The sequence below is a fragment of the Lytechinus variegatus genome, chromosome 19 (genome assembly GCF_018143015.1).
Source record: "Lytechinus variegatus isolate NC3 chromosome 19, Lvar_3.0, whole genome shotgun sequence".
NCBI classification, from domain to species: domain Eukaryota; kingdom Metazoa; phylum Echinodermata; class Echinoidea; order Temnopleuroida; family Toxopneustidae; genus Lytechinus; species Lytechinus variegatus.
Window position 1 is genome coordinate 22274598 of NC_054758.1, and position 15091 is coordinate 22289688.

At 39.0% G+C, this 15091-nt stretch overlaps 1 protein-coding gene across 1 annotated transcript in view; it reads right to left on the reverse strand.

Annotated features, from left to right (window-relative positions):
* The window catches only part of LOC121406165 (kielin/chordin-like protein), a 54230-nt gene that overhangs the window by 12152 nt on the left and 26987 nt on the right, over positions 1 to 15091 (reverse strand). The window contains exons 12-21 of the mRNA XM_041597184.1: positions 14100 to 14424; positions 13100 to 13293; positions 11742 to 11818; positions 8200 to 8293; positions 7272 to 7354; positions 6312 to 6405; positions 4501 to 4757; positions 3409 to 3641; positions 1965 to 2610; positions 922 to 1110 (exon numbers count right to left, since the gene is read on the reverse strand). Coding sequence (XP_041453118.1) covers positions 922 to 1110; positions 1965 to 2610; positions 3409 to 3641; positions 4501 to 4757; positions 6312 to 6405; positions 7272 to 7354; positions 8200 to 8293; positions 11742 to 11818; positions 13100 to 13293; positions 14100 to 14424 — 2192 coding nt within the window. The remainder of the gene's footprint in view (positions 1 to 921; positions 1111 to 1964; positions 2611 to 3408; positions 3642 to 4500; positions 4758 to 6311; positions 6406 to 7271; positions 7355 to 8199; positions 8294 to 11741; positions 11819 to 13099; positions 13294 to 14099; positions 14425 to 15091) is intronic.

Genomic DNA, 15091 nt, shown 5'->3' on the forward strand with positions numbered 1-15091 from the left:
TAATTAATGAGACATAAGATTTTTTGCCAAATTTGATGTTCTAGTTTTGTAGATAATGCCATGGGTAACGTGTGTGCCAATTTTCGTCGCGATCAACAGCCGAGATCATAAGGGGGGGCTGAATCAGCCCCCCCCCAGTCTTTTTAGGCATCGAAATAGCCCAGTCTATTTAGGGTTAACTATGATATCCTGCTTCATACATCAGAGCATCTATAAGCACCAAACATACATATACATATGAATACCCAAGTGGTTGGATCCTTGCTTGCCTGCACACAATACATGCATTTTCTCCAATCCCTTGGGAACATTCCAGCAAGAGTTTCCAAACTCAAATTGCCAAAAGTCAAAGGGCCTTCTGTACACTAGTTATTGTAGGTTGTGTATTCAGATCACTGGACTTGATGAAAGAATGGTCTGCACAGCAGACTCCTCTCAACCCAGGTCCTACATGGATACCTGGTTGGATGCGAATATCGCTGTAGCTTGTCCAGTATTCGTAGATGCCTCAATGGCGACTCGCTGGAATATTCCCCAAAGTCTGGAGAATATGCATATGCTGCATGCAAGAATGACTGAATGAATTTGGAGACCAGGATAATAACAACCTGTATGAGCTCAGATACATGTGTGCCATATAAATGACTAAGGTCCCATAACAAAATGCTAAATGATTGATCAAGTGCTGATTCTACAGTTGATCATACACAGTACTCAATGCAGTCAACCATAGAAATCACCCCCACCATCAATAGCTAAGATTTATGTTACGAGGCTCTGGAATGGGTTTCACAAAGACTAGAGATTGATCATGGAGCTGATTTGTACAATTGATTATACACAACAATCAATGCAATCAATCATAGAAACCACTCTTATGATCAATCACTAAGCTTTATGTTACAAGATTAAACTACTTACCGAGCAGGTGCATATTTGGCAAGAATCTGTGAAGTGTCTGAACTGCATGCCATCTGGGATGATTCTACCATCGTACTCACATTGGGAACACTCTGGACAGCACTGACCTGGTATCTGGACTGGATGGGAGCATGGAGGACCACATACCAATCCTTGGGTTCGCTGGTCGGTGCATCGGACTTCTCCCACCTGCCAAGAGATCAGATCCATGAATCAGTTATTGTTATTACATACAATTTTGTCACATCAAACCAACAATAAGTCACCGAAAACGAAATTTGATGTCTTTATTAAGCTTTAAAATGATATATAACTTGTCAAAATGGACCCAAACCAACCCATTGAAGTATTTTAATTGAATTTAGAAGAAAAAAAATCAGTGAAAGCTTCAAAGAATAAGGAAAAAATTTAGTTTAAAAATCGGGATTCACTCAAGCAATGGATGTGCATACTGTGTAGTCTCAGTGAAACTTCCAAGAAGTCCATAAAAAAGATAGTGTCACAAAAACTTGTGTATCTTGTCTTTTATTCAATTTTACAATACCCAATAAGGTAGAAAGCAGAAAAAGATTTACTTTTTCAAATAAGCAAATCTTACAATTTTTACTTTTGGAGACCAATTTATCATTTTTGCTATTTTACAGAGAATCTTCCCTGGTGACTTAATGTTGGTTTTGGGGTGGCTGGTAACATATGTGAGGACAGTCTATTGTTATTTATGTGCAAGGCAAAACAAGTTAGTCTGCAGGCATTCACAGACACTCAGTGACACTTTAATCAGTAAAATGTCTCGTGTCACCATTCATCACAGTATGCAGTGGAAATGCTGCTATGTCATTTGGTATGTTTCTGCATAGATAAATAAACTGAGGAATCTGAAATTCTTGAATTACAATTGAACCCATTGCCTACAGAAACTGGATGGTTCCTGTATAAAGTTTATAAGATTTTCTGAATCCAGTAGTCAACAGATAAAGAACAGGAACTTCTGTCACCGGAAGTGCATTGTCAGATATCTAGAGGGGCTTTTGTAACTGACTCACCTCACACCTACATCTCTGGCATGGATCTCTTTGGGAGATGAATTCTTCTTCATTCTGGTAAGTTGTACCTTCAAAGACACACTGCCTACACTCCGGGCAGCACTGGCCTGGCATCCTAACCGGATTCGAGCACGACACCTGCGGACAGGTGACGGGATCACAGATGATGCTTCCCTGAGAGCAACGGCAGGTCTGGCATCGCTCCGGACTCTGGACGACATCCCCGTTGGCATATACCGTAGAGCCATCCTGACAGCTGTCACAGACTGGACAGCACTCGTTGGCGTTAATGACTGGATGTGAGCAAAGATCAGTACACTGGATAGTCTGACACGTCAGCCTACCCTCTTCGCAAGAACATTCAGAACAGACATCATACGGAGGAATGAACCTTGCACCATGGTCATAGCGTGTCCCAGAGCGATCAAGGCAGCCGCGGCAGACTGGGCAGCACTCCCCGTCAAGGGTCTCTTCTTGGCGACATCCTGTGCTTGGGCAAGGGCGGCGTTGGCAGCGGACAGTGCCGTAGTGACAACGGCATGTGCTGCATTCATTGGCGCTGCTGAACTCGTCGCCATTCCGTCTGAACTGCCCTTCGTAAGAACAGTCTGTGCAGTCTGAACAACACTGGCCTTCAGCTATATGTCTGTGAGTGGGAGACACAAAATACGAGAAGCTTACAGTTCCTAGATTACTGACAATTTCATTTTACATTGACCACTGCAAATGATGGAAATGCTTACATATGGTTCGATAGACTGACTATGTGTGTACTGCATGTATGCTCAGGAAGCTACAAAAAATTGAAGATTAGAACTACAGACTTCCAGCAAATAATGAGGGTTATTTACATGAACATGAAGCATACATGATGACAGGTAGTTCATATAATTGAGTAAAACAATTGCCACAACGATTACTAAAAGTGACCTTCTGATGACTTCTAACATTCATGCTGCATATACATGTACCTTCAAATAATCTAAGAATTACTTCTCAACAATAAACTTCTACACAATTTTATATCAGTTTCCTATTACATTATCATCAAAACTGGTTTTGCTCATATGGTATAAGACTACCTAAGGAGAATAGACCAAGTGAAGAATAACCCCTTGGACCATATTTTGAAGTCAAGTTTAACTTAGACCATGTTCTAACTCTGTGCTAAAAGTATGAGAAGCCAAACGTCCATTATTATTTTTTTTTACAGTGAATGCTTCTCATGTTTACTGTGCTCTTTACTAATTCTGTACTGGTAAAGACAACTGCCATACTTATTCTTCCAAGGCAGTTAAAAATGTTTTGGGAGTCAAATGAGCTGATACATTGAACCTCCACTATTAGAGATTTATGTAACAACTGGCTTTCCATAGTTAAACCGCAACTTTAAACCAGAGTTGAAATTAAACCCTACTTCAGAATACGGGCCCTTCTGTCTTACCCATGCTGACACTCTACCCGACACTCAGTCAGATCTGTACAGGTCACCTTTGAGTCCTGACACCTACACTGTTGACACTGATCATCGGCTACCCATCGGGCATTGTTGTTATAGGTACGACCATTGTAGACGCACTTATCAGTACAGATGGGACAGCAGGCACCCAGGAGAAGCACAGGGTTGGGGCAGGGTGCGTCTTCACAAGGAAGAGGGTTGCAACGAACGATGTTATTCTGAAGGCAGATGGAGAAAACACTACATCAATTTAAGTTGCATGTGAAACCTTCAAATGCTATCTCTGTTGCTTGATATTAGAACAGAGTGGAATTGTGTGATCATTGCAAAATACAACTAGATTTACCTCATAGTTTTGGGGCATATTTAGTCTTTTCATCCTGGGAAGGCTTGGAGGCTTTATACCTCCCTTTAGATTTGGGGGGATTTTTTACTTTATGTTCATTTAATAATAAGTATCAAAATATTTTCTTATGTATTCTATTTTCTTAATATCTTATATATTTCCATGATTTCTTTTTTACTCTGTTTTCTATTGCATTTTAATGGGATCGATACTTTTCTGATCAAATACAACAAGAAATTGATTGATTTTATTAAAAAAACATACATGTAAGAATAATGATACAGTTATTAATTTTCCTAGAACAGGTGGGACTCTACATGAAATCAGAATTTTGAATAATTTTGCATAGTGTTGCCCAATTTGGCAAAATAAAAAATTAGAGCTCAACATTTTGCGTAACGACTTCACAATATTTGAGCACAAACTTTTTACATTACATTTTTTTGTGCAAAATTCTTGAGGGGACAAAATCCTATAATCCAACTTTTATCAAAATTTGACTGAATGGTCAATGTTTTGCTTATTTATTCATTCATTTTGAGTGGAATGATAAATCTCAGGTATAGTCTACCCAGAAGTGCCAGAATGTTTTCAGCTAACAAAACTTTGGGGGAGGGATGAACTGTTGTGTGTATACGATGGTTTGACACCCCCCCAACTCTTAGTTTATTAAAAAAATCTGGCACGACTGGGTCTACACCTTTATTAATTCATGTTACATCAAGACTCACTAAACAAGAACATCGAAGGCATGGGTTCGACATGGGCGTGAAGAAATCTCCATTACTGAACTCCATCCCCTCATACTCGCAACCATCGGCACAACGAGGGCAGCATTCACCGACGGGAGTCATCTGCTGGAGGCAGCTCAGTGATGGACATTGGAGAGGTTCACAGGTGACAGAGCCGTAGGTGCAGGTACAAGATGTGCAGACATCACCGGAGAAGGTCTCCCCATTGGATAGCCTTCGGCCCTCGTAGTCACAACCTGGATTAAAAAGGGGAAAAATCACTTCCATAACTACAGTGTACAAGTTAGAAGTATTAAAGTGCTATAGCTTGCCTTATCCCTTTTTAGACTGGACAGATTTGGTAGATGAGATGATTTAAGGCCTCCCTCCCACCAACCCCCCCCCCTCTCCTTCTCAGTGTTTGAACTTGGAATTGCATTGTAAGTGGCAAGTTGCTTAGGCCAATAAAATCCATGGCAATTTTTTTAATTGAAATAATTTATTATGCTAATTCAAAAATGATTCTTCAACAAGATCAGACTATATGCTCTACAGAAGGATTGATGCTAAATTTTATAATTGGTCTGTAAAAGAGTGGTGGCAGTGATAGTTTGGCCTGGATTCTTGTAGCTTTCTTAGTAAATCTGTTGTGAACTAAATGAAAATTATTCCTCTGCCATTGCCAGATCAGAAATATATTACACATATATCACTGCTTAAAAGTCCAAACACATCCATTATCGAATCATAAAATCACTTCTACATATATATTCATTCATGAGCCAAGATTAATTCTGATTTAGCTATTGATTCTATCATGACAATAGGTCATAAACTCTATGGACAGTATTCTGAAGTCAGGTTTAACTTAGACCATGGTCTAAGTCTGTGCTAAAATTATGGGAGCCAATAGTTAAAAAAATCTCTTTACATTATATATTTATTATGTTTACTATTTTGTTTCTTTTTTTCTTTCATAAGGAAGAAAAATACTTCAGTAATCATTCCCAGACAATTATGAACTACTTGGGTGTCATATGAGTTAATAAATCGAATGTGTACTGTTAGCGATTTGTGCTCCAATTGGCTCTCCATAGTTAACCCACAACTTTAAACCAGGATTCCATTTAAACCAGAGTTCAGAATACGGGCCTTACACTTTTGACACCTTAACCCCCATTACTCAAATCATTGTATTCCTTTCATGTATATGCATACATGGCTCGACTTTGAAGTTGATCCGTAAAAAAGTTATTTAGTTATCATGGAAACAGAAAAACAGGAAAAAGTAATGCCTCTGGGAAAATCAATGTCAGATATCATAAATAAAGGCAGGTTTGCTATATATTTTTTCCTCTTTTCTTTCTTCTTTTCAAATTTCAGATTCTTATACTTTAGGTCTAATAGAATGTTTGCATTCTGCATTTCACTTTTTTTTTACTTTTTAGTGTATCTTATGTAAATATGTATATTTCTACTTTGGTTATTAACTCAAATTTTTTGTTTGCTTGTTCTATGATGTTTCAAATGATTGCAAATGTAAGTTTATTACATCCTGGTGGCCTATGTGGCCAACAAGCTAAGCTTCTTAGTAGGTCACCACATTTCATTTCCATCTATTCTCATGGGTGTTACTAATGTTCCATAAGAAGTAGTGCATGTATTATGTATATTATCCTGTAATTATTTACTTTTGTTCTTTGCTATTTACTTGTATCACAGTGATTAACTGTTGTTGTTGTTTGATATCGGAATTGAAACGAAATAAAGATTCATTCATTCGTTCGTTCATTCATTCATTCATATATTACCATTGCATTCTGGACAGCATCCATTTCTTGGTTTGAGTGGATGAGTACATTGTGGTCTGGGGCAATCTGTTGTCTGACATCTCACATTACCATTCTACAGATAAACATTAATTACAAGATAATATAGTGACATTGACGATTTTCTTTCTTGAAACAGCCCTTGATGGGAGGTGCAGAAGAAATAGATTCAAAGTAAAGCAAAGCATCAATGGCAATATTTGAGGTAATCATAAAATAATAAGTTATAAAGAAAAAGATGAGAAAAGGATGTGGTCTCATGTTATTATGATTAACATTTTATTTGCACAAATGACACACACATAGGCCTTCTATGTGTAACTATATCTTCCCAAGGAGAGGCCATTTCTAGACCAAATTCATATCTGCATCATTATTCCCTTCTACTGACTAAGAAGTTGTTAAGAAAGAGCCTTGTTGGCTCAGTCAGTAACGCGTCTGCCCGTCGAACCAAAGATCGTGGGTTCGAGTCCAACCCGGCCAGATGACTGAAGCCATTGCATTGTGTGCAAACGTCTCTCCCATGTTTCATAGATGCAAGGCTATGTTACAATTGAAAACACTCCATCCCTCGGATAGGACGTTAAATGGAGGCCCCGTGTAGAGGAGTGTCACCACCTTTGCACGTTAAGAACCCACTGCACTATTCGTATAAGAGTAGGGGGAAACCCTGGTGTAGTGGTCCACCTGCATTCCCCCCAATCAGTTATATTGGGAGGTGATTCAATTTGCTTTTCACCTCCCAGGCACAGGTGATGCCAAACACATAATAATAATAATAATAAAAGGGCTGCATAACACATTCACTGGGTTCTAAAGCATGAGAATGGGGTTTGTGACCTTCCACTTGACTTTGAAGTTCCATGCGGCATGCTTCTCTTCTGCAGCGGTGATTGATGGATTAAGCCAAGTATCAGTTTTGATACTTGTACGTGTACTCACCCTACATTCACAAACAGCACAGTTGTCGTTGAGGGGTACAATAGTCTCCCTGTTGATAATCAACTGACCCCCATACTGGCAATCTAGGGTGAAAAATACAGAGCAAACAAATAGAGAAAAGTAGACATGCAAGTCACATATAGGGTAATTTGCTGATTGGTCTTCATCCGCTTCATTTACTTTACATCTGGTATGATCCCACTTGATCTTAACTGTACTTTGTCCATAACCAGTTCATCTACTCATCATTTGACAAGGAGGAAGGAGACTGAGCCTAAATAAATTGAGTTGGGGTCAATGGAGAACAGTGTATTTTATCAGCCAGTTCCACTATAAACTCATCGCACACTATTCGACGCAATTGCACCAAGATCCGACTGCAACAAAATCACAAAAATATGCGCCAACCAATAATACACTGCAACTGCAACTCACTTCATTGCAGTAGGATCACAGAATAAATCATAGACATTTGACAGAGGGGTATCAAACATTCCTGTGACTTTCTGTGAGTTTGCTAATTTCAGCCAATCAGACTTGTCCTAGACAATGATGTCATGGCCAATTTGCTACACTTCTGAAGCTCAGACAAGATACCCGCAAAAGAAGATGCAGATGCTGCAGACCTGTTGCAATGCAGGGAATAATTTTGCTTTAAAAATTTGAATAGTGTTTTTGGTAAGCTCTCAACTAAGTAATGTACAGTCCTATGTAAAAATATGCTATACAAAAGACTTTATACGTAGCAGTCTTTAAAAAATGTGGTGCAAATTGAGATACGATAACAAGAAAATTATTCCCTGCAATATGTGCACTGGCCTGCGATCGCATGAGATTGGATTGACAACTTGTTGAAATCGGATCTTAGTGCAACCACACTGTATAATTGTGTGCGCTGGGGCTTATAGGCCAATCACCATGAACTCACCATAACAAACAGGACAGCATTCTCCAAAGGGTGTAGATGGATAGTCACAAAGCGTTGGTAGGCATGAATCCCTCTCACAGTCTACTGTTCCTCTCTGAATAATAAAATAATAATACATTCAATTTATGAGGTGCCATATCCATGTCTATATAGATGCTTAGATGAAGGAGGGGGTATAACAAAAGAACACAGAAATAGTACACTCAAATCGTTGATAAAAAGAATTACATAGGCAAGTTTTTAGTTTCATCTTAAAGGGGAATCCAACCCAAATAAAAACTTGTTTTTATAAGGAAAAGAAAAATCAGACAAGTTGATAGGTGAAAGTTTGAACAATATTGGACAAACAACAAGAAAGTTATGAATTTTTAAAAGTTGTAAATATTGGTAATCACTATACCCATGGATACTTCAAATTGGCCGCATATGGGATGTCATAGTGATGTAAGGCAAGGACTACTCTTCCATGTACTCCAATACATATTATGGCTAAAATGTCATTTTTCCCAAAAGTTTTATTTCAAATTATATTTTTCTTTCATGAGGACATACTACAATATACTACCTGGATTATATTTAGATTACTGCCCCAGGGGAATGGGTACTTAGGAGAAAACCACAAATCCCTGATAATAAAGTACGTGGCCTATGGGAAAGTTGTCCTTGCCCCTTGTCATAATTTACTTACCCAGTTGCCAATTTGAAATCTACATAGTATTAGTGATCTCAATTTTAAAGCAGCCATAACTTTCTCATTGCTTGTCCGATTTCTTTCAAACTTTCACCATTCTGTTTAATTTATTTTTCTCCTTCCCAACATAACATTTTATGGCCAAGGCTGGATTCCCCTTTAAATGTTAAGACAGAATGGCTATCACAGATAAAGAACTCAGAAACACATTACCTCAAGTTCATTCCCCCTTCCCCTCAGCAAGAAAGAAATACATGTATACTCATGCATGTACACAGAGCATGACAAATCAACAGCATTTTGCTGTTCTTGCTTTGTATTGTAAATAAAGGGGAATCTTGAAAGTATGTGAAGGTCAGCAGTCTTTTATGAGACGGATCCAGGGGGACCAAGGGGCATTGCCCCCCCCCCCTCTTCTTAGGTCCTGGTTTCTTGTTTGATTATTTACATGTATATTTTTGCTGGTCAAAGTTTTAAAGGCAATCGCTTTGATGCAGAGCTACGAAGTCTCATGCATTATGCGTGAGACTCACGCATCCAGGGTCCGTCTCACGATCTCACGAATGTCACCCATTTTTCTCACGCATCGGGACCCGACAGAAAAAAAAGAGAAAAGTAGCATTATTCGCTAAATTATACGCACTGGCCGACCGCCGTCGCGTCTACCCCGGTACGCGAGACGAATCGAGAGTGCAGTCAGCGCACAGCTAGTACGTAATACGATGAATCGGGTGCGTGCATCGCATGGTTTTGTAGTATGGATCGATATCACGATGAATTCCATATCTCGCATGCGCGCAGAGACGCCGAGTCATGAAAATCTCACGCATAACATTTTTTTGAACTTGGCATCTCTGTAGCTGTAATGGAAGAAACAGAGACCCCTCAAACATGCAGTACTCAGAGGATCAAGAAAGAATTGTCAGCTTTCTCTCAAAAGACTAAAATTTAAAGAGCTAGGAAACCTGATACACAGCTGTTTTACAAGCTCATAGAGCAGTCTTGAAGTCAGAAACTGACAACCTCATAGATAGAGACAAGAAGTATGCCAGCAACGCTGTAATACAAGGTTCAATCCATTCTTCTATAAACCTGCGGTACCCAGCCAAGGATGTCACCAGCAGGGTATCGTAGATTAGTGTTGATGACATTGCCAATTCAATCTCCCCAACTGATGGAAGAGTTGAATACTACAATCAAAATACTTCAGAGAAACAAGGCTCCTGGATATTGACAATATAACATTTTCTCTGGACACAATCTAAAAAGGTTGCTCTTGTTTCTAGTCAGCTCACTCCTCTCCCATGAGTATGTACCAGAGCCATTCCTCATATGGATCATCATACCTAATGATAGGTAAATGGTTAATCTGTATGTGGTCCTTGAAACTACAGAGGAACATGTATCAACTGGTATTAGTGCTCCTAAAGCCTCCTTTATGCAATGCCTTAAAGAATTTGACGTTCCTGACAATCTGCAGCATGAATTTCAAGAAGATCACTGCTCACTCGCTGCAATATCTCTGAACTTCATTGTGAAAAATAAAACCAAGTGCAAAAGACCTACTTTTTGCTGTTTTCCTCGATGCAACCAAAGCATTTGGCATGGTATGGCACACAGGATTGATGAACAAACTCTATTACCTAGGTGTTGCTGGAACAACCTGGTACATCATTATTGAATTGTACAATGGGCTGGAGAGTACTGTATACTGGAGCAACCAGATCAGCCAGTGGTTCCCTTTTGAACAAGGGGTGAGACAAGGGGTATTCTTTTTCCACTTTTCTACCTTGTCTACATTGATGGACTTATGAAGAGACTAAGAAAAAATGGAGCTGGATGTTGCACCCTAGGTCGTTATATGGGCACTCTGGTCCTAGCACATGATGTTGTTCTCCTGATTAACTCTCAACAAGAGCTCCATGAGATGGTAGAGATGGTGCACTCCTACTCCAGCCAGTGGCACTATTTCATAAATGCAACAGAGTGATGTCGCTGTTCATAACTGTAGAACCACACATCTGGAAGTATGCAGAGGACACTATCCCTGAGAAAGATAGCCATCCTCATCTGGGTGTACAAAAGGCATCCAAGCGGATCAATAACAGGTGCGACAACATTGTGCAGCTCGGAAGCAAGACACTTTACAGCCTGACTGGCTCAGGAGAGTAAAGAAGAGGTCTCTCCCCATCTATTCTTGCTGTGATAGGGGATGTTTTCTGTGTTTCCTGCATGCTGTATGGTGTTAAAAATCATCAACCTAGTACTTGGGGGAGAGAAAGTCACTCTTGACAAATACCAGAATCAAGAAATTAAGACCCTTTTTGGCCTCCCAAAACTACATGTACTACATGTAGCTCTGCAGTAATCAACCTCCTCACAAGTTTAACTCCTCTCTCCACCTCGGCTGACCTCACTCATCTAAGTCTCCTGGTACATGTAAATGTGCTCATGCCTCACTCTAGAATGAAGTCAAGAATCGTCTTTCACACCCTGTGTATACACCCTTCAGTGTACAGTTCTCCAGACTGGAGGAACTCAAGCAGAAGAAGAAGGTGACAATTTCAACCTTTTTTTTTGCTTGCAGGAAGAATTTATAAACCAAAAGCCTCCTCCCCCACCTACCTGGGCCAGTAAGTCCTAGCATGATCTAAACTTGCGGCCCATTTCATAAAGGACTTGCAACTGTTGTAACTTTGCCATTATGGCACCTACAATGGAAACCTTTATTCTGATTGGCTGCTGAGCCCTGTTGCAATGGTAGTTGCCATTATGGCAAAGTTACAGCAGTTGCAATTCCTTTATGAAACGGGCCGCTGGTCTTTCTTATCAAGGAATGGACAGTACTTACTGTGCAAGTACATGTGGTACAAGCATCCGGCTTCCAGAGAGAGCCTGACTGATGAACAATGCTACCATTTATACAATCTGAAAAGATTAAAAAAAATACGAGTCAATTAATCAGACAGGAACCACAGGCCAACACTTCTTAACACACATGCAGTCAGAACAAAGGGTGATTTCAAGTCCGGTGTTGGCCTTCGTGTTGGTGTTGAAATTTGGATTGCTTCCCCTTGCTCAAAAACTTATTCAGAGTTTGTAAAACTGATCCAGATCACATTATTGACATCTCAACAACTAGTTTTATGTTTAGTGTTATAATCGTGTAAAAATTGACCTAACACCAACACCAAAAGGTCAAAACTGAACTTGACATCACCCAATGAATGGTACAATACAGATAACACATGGAATCATACGTGTACATGTACAATCTACCTATTTTGAAAAGTTCCAATTCAGCTTTATCAACGTGCTTATTTAAGGTAGAAAGTGTTAAGTCATGGAGAAATATGAGACAACCCTGAGCATCCTACATGAATGGATTATCATGGGCTGAAATTTTCAATTGTGTTTCTTTTGCAACTGCATAATTCATATTTTAACAGGTTACCTAGCTTTATACCTTAGTCAAATTTTGGTGGACCAAATGAATTCTCGTCTTAGGAGTAATTTGACATTAGGGGGTGTTGCAAGAATCAATTCTAGCTGTAGCAAATGAGATTACTCCTTATTTCAAGGAGCAGATTACAAATAAATCGCAATTTCGTTTCTAATTTCAAAACTTATTATTTTGATTAAACTAGGATTAAATTATCGATTTAGGGACTGAAAGTAGACTTGCAATTGATTGCAAGTTTCTTGCAATGCCCCATAAGAGGTATAGAACATGTTTTGCATATGTTAAAAAAATTGATGGAACTTGGCAAAATATTTGACTTGTGAAAGGTTGACTTGTGCAAGTGCACCTGTAGGCCTACTTTGACTTTCTGTGCTGGTCAAAGGTCAATCAATTAAAACAAATGATTATACACCTTGGCCCATATTCTGAAGTTGAGTTTAACTTAAACCATGGTCTAACTCTGTGCTACCAATATGGGAAGCCAAACGTTTCAAAATTGTGTTTATAGTGAATGCTTTTCATGTTAACTTACTCTTCACTAATTATTTAATGGTGGAGACAATTATCATAATATCCTTCCCAGGCAGTCAATAATGATTAGACAGTCAAATGATCTCTACTGTTAGAAGTTTATGTAACAGCTGGCTTTCCATAGCTAAACCACAACTTAAAACCAGAGTTTAACTTAAACCCAACTTCAGAATGCAGGCCTATACATCTTTCCGAGGAATAAGAAGTGAACATACCATTAACTTCCAGTCCACAGTTGACTGGATTTCCCTCTCGATACCATCTCGCCTGACATTCATTGCAGAAATCAAGGAAACAGACGGCATTCTCAAAACCACCACACCCAACATCACAAGGATTGAGGTCACACACCACAGGTTCACCATCACAGGGGCAGTTAGAGATTAGAGGTTCAACGTCCAAGCAGAATCTAGAACGGGAAAGTAATAAAGTGTTATGAAAGAGAGAAAAAAATAGTCTGGTGTAACCTAAAAAAACTTCAACATTGTACAATAGATAAAAAAAATCTTGTTCATATACCGTCTTCAATATTTCCATTTCGACATTCAAATGGAAGTGTTATCATAATCCCCATTTATCACTATCATTTCTATTTCTATTATGATCATTATCACTACCATTAACAAATTAACAATACAAATGCTTTTTTTATGTTGTGTCATAACCATCGTTATCATTCCCATTATTATCATCACTATCATTGCCATCATCATTATCATCATCAATCACCACCACTACCAACATCATCATCATAATCATTATCATCATCATCATCATCATCACAGTAATCATCATCATCACCATCATCATCACCATAATCCTTATCATCATCATCATCATCATCACCACCACCACCATATCATCAGCCTCAGTATTGTCATCTCCATCAACATGCAAACTAATTACCAGCATTATATTCACACCACTTATCATTATCGTCATCATCATCATCATAATTGCTATTTACATAATCATTATCACCACTGTCATGATCATCATCATGATCACCATCACCATAATTACCACCACCATTATCATCATCATCATCATAACCACCATCATAATCACCATCACCGTCACTAACATCACGATCATCCTCAAAATTAATATCATCATCAAAATTACTATCATCATCATCATCATCAACACCATCACCACCATTTTCACCACCACCATCACCACTACCATCACCGTCACTATCAATAGGCACATTACCTTCTAGAATATGTTGACAATGGGAAATGACTGATGCCCAGGACACTACTCTTACTAGGAAGATCCTTAGGAGACGTAAGCCAGGTCTGTTCATACCACAGCACCGGATCCTCAACAGGGAGCGGACAGGTGCGAGGTATCGATCGCAGGAACTCCACGTTCTGTTTGAAGAGGAGCTCATCAAGATGGTAGGTGAGACGAAGAGAATGGGGCCCAGTGTAGGTATAGTTGCAGTAGGAGGAATCTAGGTAGTTGGAGTTGAAGCCAAATTGGTCGTACCCATCTTGGTTGACTCCGCTGCGGTCTAAGCACTGATAATTGTAACCTGATAAAGAAACATTTTTTTAGATTTTTGCAACAACTAGTATTTACAATTTATGTTATTAGTCAAGGATTGCACGATACTGCAAGATTCAGTGTTCTATTATCACTGGCAGAAAAAAATGCTTTAGTGGTCATTCCGTTAGATTGATCAGCTCAAATAAAGAAACAGTTTTCTGAAATAGACTCTGAATGTTCATCTGACCAAAATACTGGGGGTTCCAACCTCGGCCGCATCAGACCAAAAGACCTCTAAAGATGGGAGTTGCTGCTACCGTTTGGCATTCCACGATTATAGGGATAGAGCCTCGTCGATCTGGCGTTGCACAGCGGCTGCCAGGCCCACGATCAATTGGGCAAAGCAAATTTTCAGAGTATTTCATTTAGAACAATAAATTATGGATTTTCATTTTCACACTGTACATATACTTGCAGCAAACAATGATTTCAAAAGGAAATCTTTAAATCCACACTTCAATGTCACCATATCATCATAAATCTAGATCTGGTTTACTTTATACATAAATCAAAGCATTGAAGCTGAAAAAAAAATCACAGTGAACACAGAAAATATATATATGGGACAGTTTATTTTTATTGCTTGGAAAAGACCATACATCTGGCTGGAATGGTTTGTTGTTTTTGCCAATTTCTCAGCAATAACACATTTC